The sequence below is a fragment of the Bos indicus genome, chromosome 7 (assembly GCF_029378745.1).
Source record: "Bos indicus isolate NIAB-ARS_2022 breed Sahiwal x Tharparkar chromosome 7, NIAB-ARS_B.indTharparkar_mat_pri_1.0, whole genome shotgun sequence".
NCBI classification, from domain to species: domain Eukaryota; kingdom Metazoa; phylum Chordata; class Mammalia; order Artiodactyla; family Bovidae; genus Bos; species Bos indicus.
In genome coordinates this window covers 1,516,551-1,530,469 of record NC_091766.1, presented here as the reverse complement: position 1 = coordinate 1,530,469, position 13,919 = coordinate 1,516,551, and the positions used below count along the sequence as shown (strand labels likewise).

The following is a 13,919-nucleotide window of genomic DNA, read 5'->3' as shown; positions in this document are numbered from 1 at the left end:
AGTGTTTTGCTTATTGATGGTTCTAAAGGCATGTCTGTATTACCAGGTATTAATTTAATACTGGCTGTTTCCCAGTTCATAAGGACCTGAAATTTATTTAGCTTAATTTAGAATTGTTTGATTTGTAAATGCTTACTTTTCCTTAAACCAGTTAAGCAGAGCTCATTTACAAGTTAATCTCAACAATATTAACCAAAAACACATACAGAGAGACATACACATATCTAGACAGAACGTGAAATCTAACTTCATTTTCTAAGCTTAGTTATGAATCAGATGTTGTTATATCAGATTCACTAGTTTATAAATGACAGTTGGAATAAATAGACTTTTAAAGGCTTCTTCCTGTCTCCCCCCAGTCTCAGGGGTTAGAGATCATCTAGGTCTAGTGTTCCTGAGAGCCTGGTTTCAGGGCTCAGGGAGAGACAGTCAGCTCTACTAGAACTTGTTCCCCTCTGGCTCAAAATTCTGAAAGGTCTTTTAACCAAGCTTGCTCTTACTGTTTATGTAAAACAAACCAACTTTGGAACCAGTTTTTCACACTTTTACCTAAACCAGCTTTCTCCGAGGTCTAAACAAAATGGCTGTCACAAATCACGGCGCAGAACACAAAGTATAAGACACACAGGCCCGGTAGGCCTAGTCAGACACTCCCTTAAATACAAGAGTACAGGCGCTCAGAAAACCTCCTACAGGGACAAGTACCAACAGAGTAAATGGGAATATCTCAGGTCTTCAGAGATATCAAAGGGAGGAAAGGAGGCCAGGTTGAAAGAAGAGAGGGAAGGAGGCTGGGGAAGGGGGACTAATGGGATGACCTTACAGATGTCTCTTGCTACCTGCACACACCCAGGCATCACGGACTTTACCCTGAGCTTCCAGGGATGGGAGGACTGGAACTCGGCCCTACCAGAAACCAGACCAGAACAGAACCAGAATTCTAGTTCTCTCTCTGCCAACCAGAGATGATCAAGCTCCAACCCTCAGCTCAGACTGAGGCCCTTTGACCAGACTCCTGCGTCCAGGACTGGGGGACTTAAAAAACAGGGTAGGATAGGAAGGGTTAAGGAGAGGAAAGAGAGAAGGAAGGGGAAAGAGGTCAGTGAAGTCTCTTGTTCCTTACCGGGTCAGGGCACTCTGGCCAGTTGTCCATGTCGGGAGAAGACCAGAGACAAAAGGGTCCGAGTTGCGGCCGCTGGGTCTGGTCCATCAGTGAGGAAGCGGGTTGGTCCCTCAGTACCCCGAGTGGTTAGGATGTCAGTCGCAGCAAAGAACAGTCCGCCAGAGTCACCCTTCATTGCAGGAAGGGGAACCCCTTCCAGGATCCAAGAGTGGGCTTTTGTCTAACACTCAGAAATGGATTGTCCAAAGAGACGTATGAGCTGACGAAGCAAGAGACTTCACTGACAGGGGCGCCCAGGCGGAGAGCAGAGTCAGGGAATCCAGGGGAACTGTTCTGCAACATGGCTTGCACTCTCAGGTTTTATGGTGATGGGATTTCTTTGGCCAACCTCTCTTGACTCGAGGTCCTTCCTGGTGGCACATGCATTGCTCAGCCAAGACGGAAGCCAGCCAGCAGGAAGGATTCTGGGAGGTGGTAGGACCAGTGGCATCTCCTTTTGACCTTTCCCAAACTCTTCTGGTTGGTGGTGGCTGGTTAGTTTCCGGTTCCTTACTAAGACCTGTTGTGAAATAACTCATGCAAATAGTTACTTTGGTGCCTGGCCAGGGTGGGCAGTTTCAGTCAGTGTGTTTCCCCAAACAGATGGAGGGAATAGAAACTTCCTCGGTGGTCCAGTGGTTTAAGACTCTGCCTTCCAGTGCAGGGGATGAGGGTTCCATCCCTGTTCAGGGAACTAAGATCCCACATAGTTCTCGGTGCAACCAAATGAATGAGTGAATGAAGGGAGTCATTATGTGGCAGATGATAGAAGAGCGAGAGTGCAGGGAAGGAAGAGACACAGTGTTAGACTGTGTTTGATAGCATGAAGGCCATCGCCAGTCTCTGAGAAAGCAGTCCTCCCGTCCAACACTGAGTCACTTCCGGGTGGTGAACCAAAGCGCCGTCTGGCTCTCAGGGATGGAGGTGGTGGTGTTGGGCTGATAAAAGGCTGATGGAAGAGGGAGGGGGAGGAAAGCCAGTGTCCAGTGAGAAGAGGCAGGAAGCGCTGGTGGCTGCCCCAGTGACTGGCAGTGCCTACGGAACATTGATAGGAGCCACACCCCATCTTAACAGCCACAGCTGCTGGTGAACTTGGAGCGGAAGAGCTCTCACTTGGAGGAGTTGTACCACAGAGCAGCTGAAATTTCATTGGTAGGTGGTGGGAGTGGGAGGAAGCAGGGACGAGGAGAGGGACTCTCCTGTGAGGCTAGCGGGGGGACACAGGACACTGATCTGTTGTTCATAAGGCATGGCAGCTCCAGCTTGACTCAGCGTTGATAATCTGGGAGCCCCTCTCCCAAATAGAAGATGATGGGTGGCACAGGCGAGGGTAGGGGTCATGACTGGCTGGGTGAGCATTGCAGGGCCTCCAGTTTACCGTCAAAACATGCAGTATTCAACAAAACCTCTGTGTGAAGGAAGCGAGCTCCAGATCACATTATGCCAGAACTGAACCCCCAGAGACCCTGCGCATGGGGAGACCGTTTGGTAGTTACACTAGGACCCTCTGAGTGGACTGCCCAGGAGCACCAGACAGCTGAGGGCAAGCCAGTTTCATATGCTTTACAGCTCTTACCATGATTGCTCTTAATAATGTAAAATCTCTTCAGACCGTTTCCCCATCTCGTTGCTTTCCTCTGCAATGCCCTGCACTCCTGCAAATGCTCAAGATGTAAAGGTCTGCCAGAGCCACCACATTCCACACTTCCCAAACCTGCCTACAGCACTCCAGCTAAATTTTGTGAGCAGTTGAGAAAACAACCAGGTGTTTCCTTTGGCTAAAAGCAATTGGTATTGCAAATTTAACTTGTTTGCATGTGGATATTGAAAGAGGGAGTGGTAGCTTTTATAACTGTTAGGGCAAAGAACGGAGAAGGCAATGGCACTCCACTCCAGTACTCTTGCCTGGAAAATCCCATGGATGGAGGAGCCTGGTAGGCTGCAGTCCATGGGGTCGCTGAGAGTCCGACACGACTGAGCGACTTCGCTTTCACTCTTCACTTTCCTGCATTGGAGAAGGAAATGGCAGCCCATTCCAGTGTTCTTGCCTGGAGAATCCCAGAGACGGGGAAGCCTGGTGGGCTTCTGTGTATGGGGTCGCACAGAGTCGGACACAACTGAAGCGACTTAGCAGCAGCAGCAGCAGGGCAAAGAAGGATTCTTTTCCTAATCTGAGACAACCGTCAAGTGGGTTGACCTTTTAGGTGTCCATCTCCCCCGCTTAGGAAAATAGAAAACTCAGCTTAGCTCCCAGGTTTACAAACAGCCCAAACCTGACATTGAGAAACACGTGATTTTCCAGAAAGAATATAATAAAATTAAAAATCCCTGGTGGGAATGTAAATCGATACAGCCACTATGGAAGACGGTGCGGAGATTCCTTTAAAAACTAGGAATAAAACCACCATGTGACTCAGCAGTCCCACTCCTAGGCATATACCCTGAGGAAACCAGGGTTGAAAAAGACACATGTATCCCGTTGTTCGTTGAAACACTATTTACAGTAGCTAGAACATGGAAGCAAACTAGATGTCCATCAAGATGAACGGATAAAGAAGTTGTCGTACATATTCACAGTGTATACACAATATTACTCAGTCATAAAAAGGAACGCCTTTGAGCCAGTTCTGATGAGGTGGATGAACCTAGAACCTATTACACAGAGTGAAGTAAGTTAGAAAGAGGAAGATTAATATCATATTCTAATGCATATATACGGAATCTAGAAAAATGGTACTGAAGAATTTACTTACAGGGCAACAATGGAGAAACAGACATAGAGAATAGATTTATGGACATGGGGAGAGGAGAGGAGAGAGTGGGATGTATGGAAAGAGTAACATGGAAACTTACGTTACCATATGCAAAATAGATAGCCACCGGGAATTTGCTGTGTGGGCTGAGAAACTCACGGTGGTGTGGTCACTCACCTAGCGCCAGGTGTCCTGGAATGGGAAGTCAAGTGGGCCTTAGGAAGCATCACTATGAACAAAGCTAGTGGAAGTGATGGAATTCCAGTTGAGCTATTTCAAATCCTAAAAGATGATGCTGTGAAACTGCTGCATCATCAATATGCCAGCAAATTTGGAAAACTCAGCAGTGGCCACAGGACTGGAAAAGGTTAGTTTTCATTCCAATCCCAAAGAAAGGCAATGCCAAAGAATGTCCAAACTACCGCACAATTGCACTCATCTCACACACTAGCAAAGTAATGCTCAAAATTCTCCAAGCCAGGCTTCAGCAATACATGAACCATGAACTTCCAGATGTTCAAGCTGGATTTATAGAAGGCACAGGAACCAGAGATCAAATTGCCAACATACGTTAGAACATCGAAAAAGCAAGAGAGTTCCAGAAAAACATCTACTTCTGCTTTATTGACTACGCCAAAGCCTTTGACTGCATGGATCACAACAAACTGGAAAGAGATGGGAATACCAGACCACCTGATCTGCCTCCTGAGAAATTTGTATGCAGGTCAGGAAGCAACAGTTAGAACTGGACATGGAACAACAGACTGGTTCCAAATAGGAAAAGGAGTACGTCAAGGCTGTATATTGTCACCCTGCTTATTTAACTTATATGCAGAGTACATCATGAGAAACACTGGGCTGGAGGAAGCACAAGCTGGAATCAAGATTGCCGGAAGAAATATCAATAACCTCAGATATGCAGATGACACCACCCTTATGGCAGAAAATGAAGAGGAACTAAAGAGCCTCTTGATGAAAGTGAAAGAGGAGAGTGAAAGAGTTGGCTTAAAATTCAACATTCAGAAAACGAAGATCATGGCATCTGGTCCCATCACTTCTTGGGAAATAGATGGGGAAACAGTGGAAACAGTGACAGACTTTATTTTGGGGGGGCTCCAAAATCACAGCAGATGGTGACTGCAGCCATGAAATTAAAAGACACTTACTCATTGGAAGGAAAGTTATGACCAACCTAGATAGCATATTCAAAAGCAGAGACATTACTTTGCCAACAAAGGTTCGTCTAGTCAAGGCTATGGTTTTTCCTGTGGTCATGTATGGATGTGAGAGTTGGACTGTGAAGAAGGCTGAGCGCCGAAGAATTGATGCTTTTGAGCTGTGGTGTTGGAGAAGACTCTTGAGAGTCCCTTGGACTGCAAGGAGATCACCCAGTCAGTTGTAAAGGCAATCAGTCCTGGGTGTTCATTGGAAGGACTGATACTGAAGCTGAAACTCCAACACTTGGGTCACCTGATGCAAAGAACGGACTCATTAGAAAAGACCCTGACACTGGGAAAGATTGAGGACGGGAGGAGAAGGGGACGACAGAGGATGAGATGGTTGGAGGGCATCACTGACCCAATGGGGACATGAGTTTGAGTAAACTCTGGAAGTTGGTGATGGACAAGGAGGCCTGGTGTGCTGTGGTTTATGGGGTTGCAAAGAGTCAGACACGGCTGAGCGACTGAACTGAAACTGGATGGCTGATTCTGGTTGAGTTTTAACAGACAACAGCAAGATTCTGTAAAACAGTTATCCTTCAATAAAAAATAAATTTTAAAAAATCCGTTCAGTATTAGCAATTCATTTTGATTTCCTTCTGACTAATTAAATGGATATAAATTTTACTTTCCCCAAAGGAAACTTTTAAAACAATGGATCTTATGCAGGGTCCATTTTAGGATCATGGTTCCTTTTTCCCCCTCTTACCGCTAGGTGGCAGCAAGAAGCAGAAAAACCTACATGAAAATAAAGCACATGTCCTTGTGTTGCAGGGACTGTATTCTTAGTCCTTTTTTTCTAATTGAAGTATAGTTGGTTTACAGTGTTGTGTTAATTACCGCTATACAGCAAAGTGATTCAGTTATATTTATATGTATATGTGTGTGCACACTTCTTTTTTGTATTCTTCCCTATTATGGCTTATCATAGGATATTAAGTATAGTTCTCTGCTCTACAGTAGGGCCTTGTTTGTTCCTTCTGTATATAAGAACTTAGAGGTGCGGGCCCCGCCTCCCTGTCAGCCCTCTTCCCGCCCTCCCCTCTTCGCGAGCGTCAGTCTGACTGTTTCTGTTTCGCAGACAGGTTCATTTGTGTCATATTTGCCGCTGTTGTTGTTTAGTCTCTCAGTCGTGTCCACCTCTCCGCAACCGCATGGACTCTAGCCTGCCAGGCTCCTCTGTCCATGGGGTTTCCCAGGCAGGGTCTCTGCAGCGGGCTGCCATTGCCGTCTTCTCCAGGGGGTCGTTAGGTCCCACATATAAATGACAGCACGTGGCGTTCGTCTCTCTCCTTCTGACGGACTTTGTTTAGTGTGATCATCTCAGCCGTGTTGCTGCAGGTGGCACTGTTTCCTCCTCCTCTGTGGCTGAGCAGTGTTCCACCGCGTACACGCCCCCCATCATCTGTATCCATTCACCGTCGATGGACATTTACGTTGTCTCCAGGACTTGTCTGACGCTGAGCAGTATTCCACCGCGTACACACCCCACATCATCTGTATCCATTCACCGTCGATGGACATTTATGCTGTCTCCAGGACTTGGCTGTTGTGAACGTGCTGCAGTGAACATAGGGGTGCACGCATTGTTTTGAACTACAGTTTCGTCTGATAGATGGCCAGGAGTGCGACTGCTGGATCGTATGGTCATTCTGTTTTTAATTTTTTGAGGCACCTCCATACTGTTCTCCACGGTTGCTGCACCAGCTTACATTCCCACCACCAGTGTAGGACAACAACAACAGCATTTGTTATTTGTAGGCTTTTAAATGATGGCCATTTTGATCACTGTGCGGTGCTACCTCATTGTAGTTTTGATTTGCATTTGTCTAATAATTAGCCATGTTGAGCATCTTTTCATGTGCCTGTTGGCCATCTGTAGGTCTATTTTGGAGAAATATTTGTAGGTCTGCCCATTTTTTGATTGAGTTGTTTCAGTTTCTTTGTTGTTGAGTTGTATGAGCTGTTTGTATATTTTGGAAATTAAGTCCTTGAGGGTGGCATCATTTGCAAATATTTTCTCCCATTCTATAGATTGTCTTTTCATTTTGTCGATGGTTTCCTTTGCTATGTAAAACCATTAACTTTCATTAGGTCCTATTTGAGGTTTTTTGCTTTGTGTTTTGGTTTATATTTCTTTTGCCTTGGAAGATCTAAGGAAGCATTGGTACAATTTAGAGCAAGGAATGTTTTGCCTATGCTCTGTTCTGAGAGTTTTATGCTGTCATGTCTTATGTTTAAGTCTGTAAATCATTTTGAGTTTATTTTTGTGTATGGTGAGAGGATTTGTTCTAACTTCATTGATTTACATGCAGCTATCCAATTTTCCCAACATTACTTTCTAAAGAAGCTGTCTTTTTCCCATTGTATAGTCTTGTGTCCTTTGTCGAAGATTAATCGATCACAGGTGTGTGGTTTAACTTCTGGTCTTTGGTTCTGTTTTATTGATCCATAAGTCTGTGTGCCAATATCACACTTTGATTACTATAGCTTTGTAGTATCATCTGAAGTCTGGAAGGGTTATGCTTCCAGCTTTACTCTTTTTCCTCAGGACTGCTTTGACAATTCTGGGTCTTTTATGGTTCCATATGAATTTTAGGATTATTTGTTGTAGTTCTTTGAGAAGTGTCATGGGTAATTTGGTAGGGATTGCATTAAATCTGTAGATTGCTTTGGGTCATATGGCCATTTGAACTGTGTGAATTCTTCCAGTCCAAGGGCGTGGGATTACTTGACATGTCTTTCAGTCATCTTCAGTTTCCTTGTTTAATGTTTTATAATTTCCAGCATGTAAGTCTTTCACCTCCTTGGTCAGGGTTATCCCTAAGTGTTTTATTTTGGGGTTTACTTTTTTAAAAGTTTTTGTTTGTTTTTTAAACATTCCTTTTCTGTTATGACTTTTTGGGGCTTCCCAGGTGGCTTAATGGTAAAGAGTCCGCCCGCAGGAGACTCAGGAGACACGGGTTTGATCCATGAGTCGGGAAGATCCCCTGGAGAAGGAAATGGCAACCCACTCTAGTATTCTTGCTGGGAAACATTCCGTGGACAGAGGAGCTTGGCGGGCTTTAAGTCCATGGGGTCACAAAGAGTCCAGCACAACTGAGTGACTGAGCACACATTTTAGAAGGTGGTGGTGGTTTTTTTTCCATTCCCTTTCTGATGTTTCACTGTTGGTATAAAGACATGCAGTTGATCTCTGTATGTTAATCTTATATCCTGCTACCCTGCTCGAGTTATCAGTTCTAGTAGTTCTGTGTGAAGTATTTAGGGTTTTCTATATGTATTATCTTCTGCATATAATGATAATTGTATCTTTTCTCTTCCAATCTGGATACCTTTTATTTCTTTTTCCTGCCCAATTTCTGTGGCTAGGACTTCCAGTACTGTGTTGAATAGAAGAGGTGAGAGTGAGCATCCTTGTCTTATTCCAGAATTAGTGGGAAGGCTTTCAGCTTTTTACCATTGAATATTATATTGGCTGTGGATTTGTCATAAATTTATTATCCTGAGATATGTGTCCTTTATACACAGGGGCTGTGTTCTTGAGTTGGGTCCTAGGATCATGTTTTGCTTATACCTCTGACCTACAGTTCCATTTATTCAGCATTTCTAACTTTTTCTGAGCTAACTTAAGTATCCAAATATCTATTTAAAGAAGGACTTAGCCAGAATTTATAGAACACTGTGCAGTCAGCTTTAACAGTAAATCTTGAAGGAGAGGGAATGGAACATTGAAACTCAGAGATTGATAAAATTACCCTCCTTATTTTCTTGCTCATTGCACATGTGTGTCTACAGGTAGTTTCTTGCTGAGACCTGGTGCCCTTGGCTCCCTTTGCACCCCACTCCCACCTGGGGATCAGGTACTTCTGCATTCAGCCCCATGGAGGGGGTGGGGTGGGTCTTTGTGGTCCTTCTCTGCAGCAGAAGACAGCGGCGCAGAGTGTCCTGTGCTGTTCTCTGAACTCTACTTAATGATAATATTGAAAGCTGTTATTTGGAACTTTGTAAATAGCACTGTATAGATGCTTAGGGCTAGTGGGGGGTGTGGAATTGAGAATGGGGGATAAAGGATAAAAGATGTAACAGAAGGAAGCATCGGCAAGGAGCAGCCACGTTTAGAGGTTGCGTGTTGGTGCCTCTGTCAGTGAGGAGTTGAGTCCTGGCAGCTGGAAGCACAGCTGGGAGATGTGGGGAGATGACATCGCTTGTCTTCCCCACCTCCACTGCCGTGCTCTCTCTGTGAAGCGCCTGTCCCTGAACTCTCAGGGTGCTCACTGCTCTACTGCTTGCATGGAGTGTTCATCTTATTCTGTAGCTATGTCCTAGAAGATTGGAAGCCCATGGGACCGCCTCATTTGTCTTGATATCCCCACAGCACTTGTCCCTGACACATGGTAGACTCTTAATGAGGTTAGGTGAACAAATGCAGTTGAGGAGAAGATGGGAGGTAAGGAACAATGCCAGGAAGATAGGACTGTATTGGAATTACGGTCCTGTTCAGAAGCGGTGGGGTCTGTGAGGGCTGGTGACTGGGTTCAGGGGGTGGAACGTGCTCAGGGTTGGTGGGGAGGAGAGTAGGACAAAAGGCAGAGGACCTGTGAGGTGTGTGAGGAAGCAGCCAGGCCACCTGAAAAGACTGGGGAGGGCATGGGAGTGCTGTGCTCTGAGAAGGAGCCTGGAGCACATGGTCAGCCCCCGACAGGGTCCAACCTATGCCAGCCAGGTCTCCTTCAGCTGTGAGCAGCAGAAATCCAAGTTAAACCAGCTTAAACAGAAGGAGGAATTCATTGGTTCCTGTGAGTGAAAAGTCGAGGGGGATGGCTGGTCTTAGGCATAACCTAGATCCCAGGACTCAAATGATGTTCTCAAGAATGTATATATATTCTGTGGCTCTTTATCATTGGCTCCATTATCAGGCACACCCTCAGGTTAGATGACTCTGGGCCGCATCAGACTTGTGTCCTACAAAAAGACCTGCATATGTCCAGGGAATGACTCACTGACTGCAGCTGTGTTGCTTAGCCACAGCTGAGCTAGTCCTGATTCAGGCAAGGCCACAGGAAAGGAGAAGGGGAAGAAAGCCCTGGAAGGGAAATGGGAGTGTGTTCCTGGAAGTGGAGAGTGTAAACTAGGCAAGCAGAATCAGCAGGAGAGCGTTCTAAGGGGTGCAGACCCTGGTCTAAGTCACCCTCAGAAGCAGATGGATCACATACGTGGTGCTGTATATGTGAGTCACTCTTTTTCATGTTTTTCAGCATCTCCATGATACGGTAAAGAGGAATCTCGACAGTGCCACATCCCCTCAAAATGGTGATCAGCAGAATGGCTACGGAGATTTCTTTCCTGGGCACAAGAAGACGCGCCGAGAGGCCTCTCTGGGAGCCGCCGTCTCTTCCAACGGCCTGCCCCCGGCTTCCCCGCTCGGCCAGCCTGACAAGCCTGGCCCTGAAGCCCTGCAGGCCACTGGGAAGCACGCACTGGGGCTGGACTCCATCAGCAAGAAGTGTCTGGCAGACTCGAGCCTCCACCTGAACGGAGGCAGCAACACTAGTGAGTCATTTCCCCTGAGCCTGAATAAAGAACTGAAACAGGAGCCCATGGATGACCTGCCTTGCATGATCGCAGGGGCCGGAGGCTCCATCTCTCAAGGCAACCTCATGCCTGACCTCAACCTCAATGAGCAGGAGTGGAAGGAGCTCATCGAGGAGCTGAACAGGTCAGTTCCTGATGAAGACATGAAGGATCTGTTCAATGAGGACTTTGAAGAGAAGAAGGACCCAGAGTCTTCTGGTTCTGCCACACAGACCCCCTTGGCACAGGACATTAATATTAAGACGGAATTCTCTCCAGCGGCCTTTGAACAGGAACAGTTAGGCTCTCCACAAGTGAGGGCTGGGTCTGCAGGACAGACCTTTATGGGGCCTTCATCTGGCCCTGTGACCACAGATTCACCCAGCCTCGGGGGCTCCCAGCCCCTCTTCCTCACCGCTGGTCAGCCTGGAGTGGATAGCCCCAGTCCCAGCCTGATGCCGGCATCAGCCCAGGCTCAGAATGCACAGAGAGCCCTCTCCAGTGTGGTGCTGCCTAGCCAGGGCCCAGGCGGAGGCTCAGAGCTGTCCTCTGCCCACCAACTCCAGCAGATCGCTGCCAAGCAGAAGCGTGAGCAGATGCTCCAGAACCCGCAGCAGGCTGCCCCAGCACCCGCTCCAGGCCAGATGTCCACGTGGCAGCAGACAGGCCCCGCCCACAGTCCCTTAAACGCCCCTTACCCCGTGGAAAAGCCAGCCAGCCCTCCTGGTTACAAGCCAGACTTCACCACTTCCAAACTGCTCATGATGCCCAGTGTCAACAAGAGCTCCCCTCGACCTGGAGGCCCCTACCTCCAGCCCAGCCATGTGAGCCTCCACCAGCCGCCAAGTAACTTGAATCAAAACCCCGTGGCTAGCCAAGGCTCGGTGCTGGACTATGGCAACACCAAGCCCCTTTCTCACTACAAAGCAGACTGTGGACAAGGCGGCCCTGGGGCTGGCCAGAGCAAGCCGGCCCTGATGGCTTATCTTCCCCAGCAGCTGCCTCATCTTAGCAGTGAGCAGAGCTCCTTATTTCTGATAAAACCAAAGCCAGGAAATATGCCCTTCCGATCACTGGTTGCACCTAGCCAGGTGAGCACGGGTCTTTGCTCTGATACTCTGCATTCACATCCACCCACCGAGTGGTTTTTCAGGTCCCAGATAGTTGGGGAACAAAGGGAGTAAGTGAGCAGCTACTTTTTGACTTCCAGCTCCCTTGGGAATGAAAATCAATCAAGCAAACCAGGATTGACTCTCAGTAGAATAGGATAGAACCCCTTGCACTTGGCCTGATGTCTCTCTCATGCCACACAACTTAAATCATTCGTGGCCGTGTTTTAAAGGTAAAGATCACGTTTAATGTCCTTAGAGGCTCTGTTTTTTTTCTTTTTTAAACAAACTTTCAGATATGTATGTCCAAAATGCCCTAAGTTTTAGTAAGCTTATAGCATTTAGGTGAATGCTGCTTTCTAACGGGTCTCAATTACATGGTTATTTACTTAAGGCTCTCAAGCCTGGCAGAATCACTGGGTCTGAAGGGTGGAGGATGGTCGAGAACCGTTTTATCACGATCATTGTCTGCATTTCTACTCACATTCACGTTCTAAAGGGTCCCCCAGCCCCGGAAGAGTAAACAAACAGCATTCCCAGCCTTCCTCAGAGCTAGCGCTGGCTTCTGTCCACCGCGGTGTGTCCTGCACTGCCCTCCACACTGTCCACATAGAGGGACCCACTGACACTGAGCTGACAGTCATGTGACTTTATAACAGTTGTATGACAGTTGTTTTGTCACGGTGCAGTGAGGTATCTCCTTCCTTTCGCTGCTGTAAGTAAAAGGCTGCAGTGAATGAACCTTTGTGTATTTGTAACACTAACATTTTAAACTCATCAGATTTCCTGTACAGATATTGCTAGATAAATTAAAATTATTTCCAAAAATAAATAAACTCATCAGTGGCCACAGGACTGGAAAACGTCAGTTTTCATTCCAGTCCCAAAGAAATGCAATGCCAAAGAATGTTCAAACTACTGCACAATTGCACTCATCTCACACACTAGCAAAGTAATGCTCAAAATTCTCCAAGGCAGGCTTCAAGAGTACGTGAACCAAGAACTTCCAGATGTTCAAGCTGGATTTACAGAAGGCAGAGCAACCAGAGATCAAATTGCCAACATCCGTTGGATCATCAAAAAAGCAAGAGAGTTCCAGAAAAACATCTACTTCTGCTTTATTGACTTACACCAAAGCCTTTGACTGTGTGGATCACAACAAACTGTGGGAAATTCTTCAAGAGATGGGAGTACCAGGCCACCTTATCTGCCTCCTGAGAAATCTTTATGCAGGTCAAGAAGCAACAGTTAGAATTGGACATGGAACAACAGAGTGGTTCCAAATAGGGAAAGGAGTACGTCAAGGCTGTATATTGTCACCCTGCTTATTTAACTTATATGCAGAGTACATCATGAGAAATGCCAGGCTGGTGGAAGCTGGAATCAAGATTGCTGGGAGAAATATCAATAACCTCACATACGCAGATGACACAAAACTTATGGCAGAAAGTGAAGAAGAACTAAAGAACCTCTTGATGAGAGTTAAAGAGTTGGCTTAAAACTCAACATTCAGAAAACTAAGATCATGGCATCTGGTCCCATCACTCATGGGAAATAGATGAAGAAACAGTGGAAACAGTGACAAACTTTTTTGGGAGCTCCACAATCACTGCAGATGGTGACTACAGCCATGAAATTAAAAGACACTTGCTCCTTGGAAGGAAAGCTATGACCAACCTAGACAGCATATTAAAAAGCAGAGACATTGCTTTGCCAACAAAGGTCTGCCTAGTCAAAGGTATGGTTTTTCCAGTGGTCATATATGGATGTGAAAGTTGGACCGTAAAGAAAGCTGAGCACTGAAGAATTGATGCTTTTGAACTGTGGTGTTGGAGAAGACTCTTGAGAGTCCCTTGGACTGCAAGAGATCAAACCAGTCAATCCTAAAAGAAATCAGTCCTGAATATTTGTTGGAAGAACTGATGCTGAAGCTGAAACTCCAATACTTTGGCCACCTGATGTGAAGAACTGATTCATTGTAAAAGACCCTGGTCCTGGGAAGGATTGAAAGCAGGAGAAGGGGATGACAGAGGATGAGATGGTTGGATGGCATCACTGACTTGATGGACGAGAGTTTGAGCAAGCTTCGGGAGTTGGTGAT

The 13,919-nt window shown here is 46.4% G+C and overlaps 1 protein-coding gene across 1 annotated transcript in view; it reads left to right on the top strand.

Moving 5' to 3' along the window:
* MAML1 (mastermind like transcriptional coactivator 1) overlaps positions 1-13,919 on the top strand; it is a 62,007-nt gene that overhangs the window by 40,643 nt on the left and 7,445 nt on the right. The window contains exon 2 of the mRNA XM_070792329.1: positions 10,394-11,800. Coding sequence (XP_070648430.1) covers positions 10,394-11,800 — 1,407 coding nt within the window. The remainder of the gene's footprint in view (positions 1-10,393; positions 11,801-13,919) is intronic.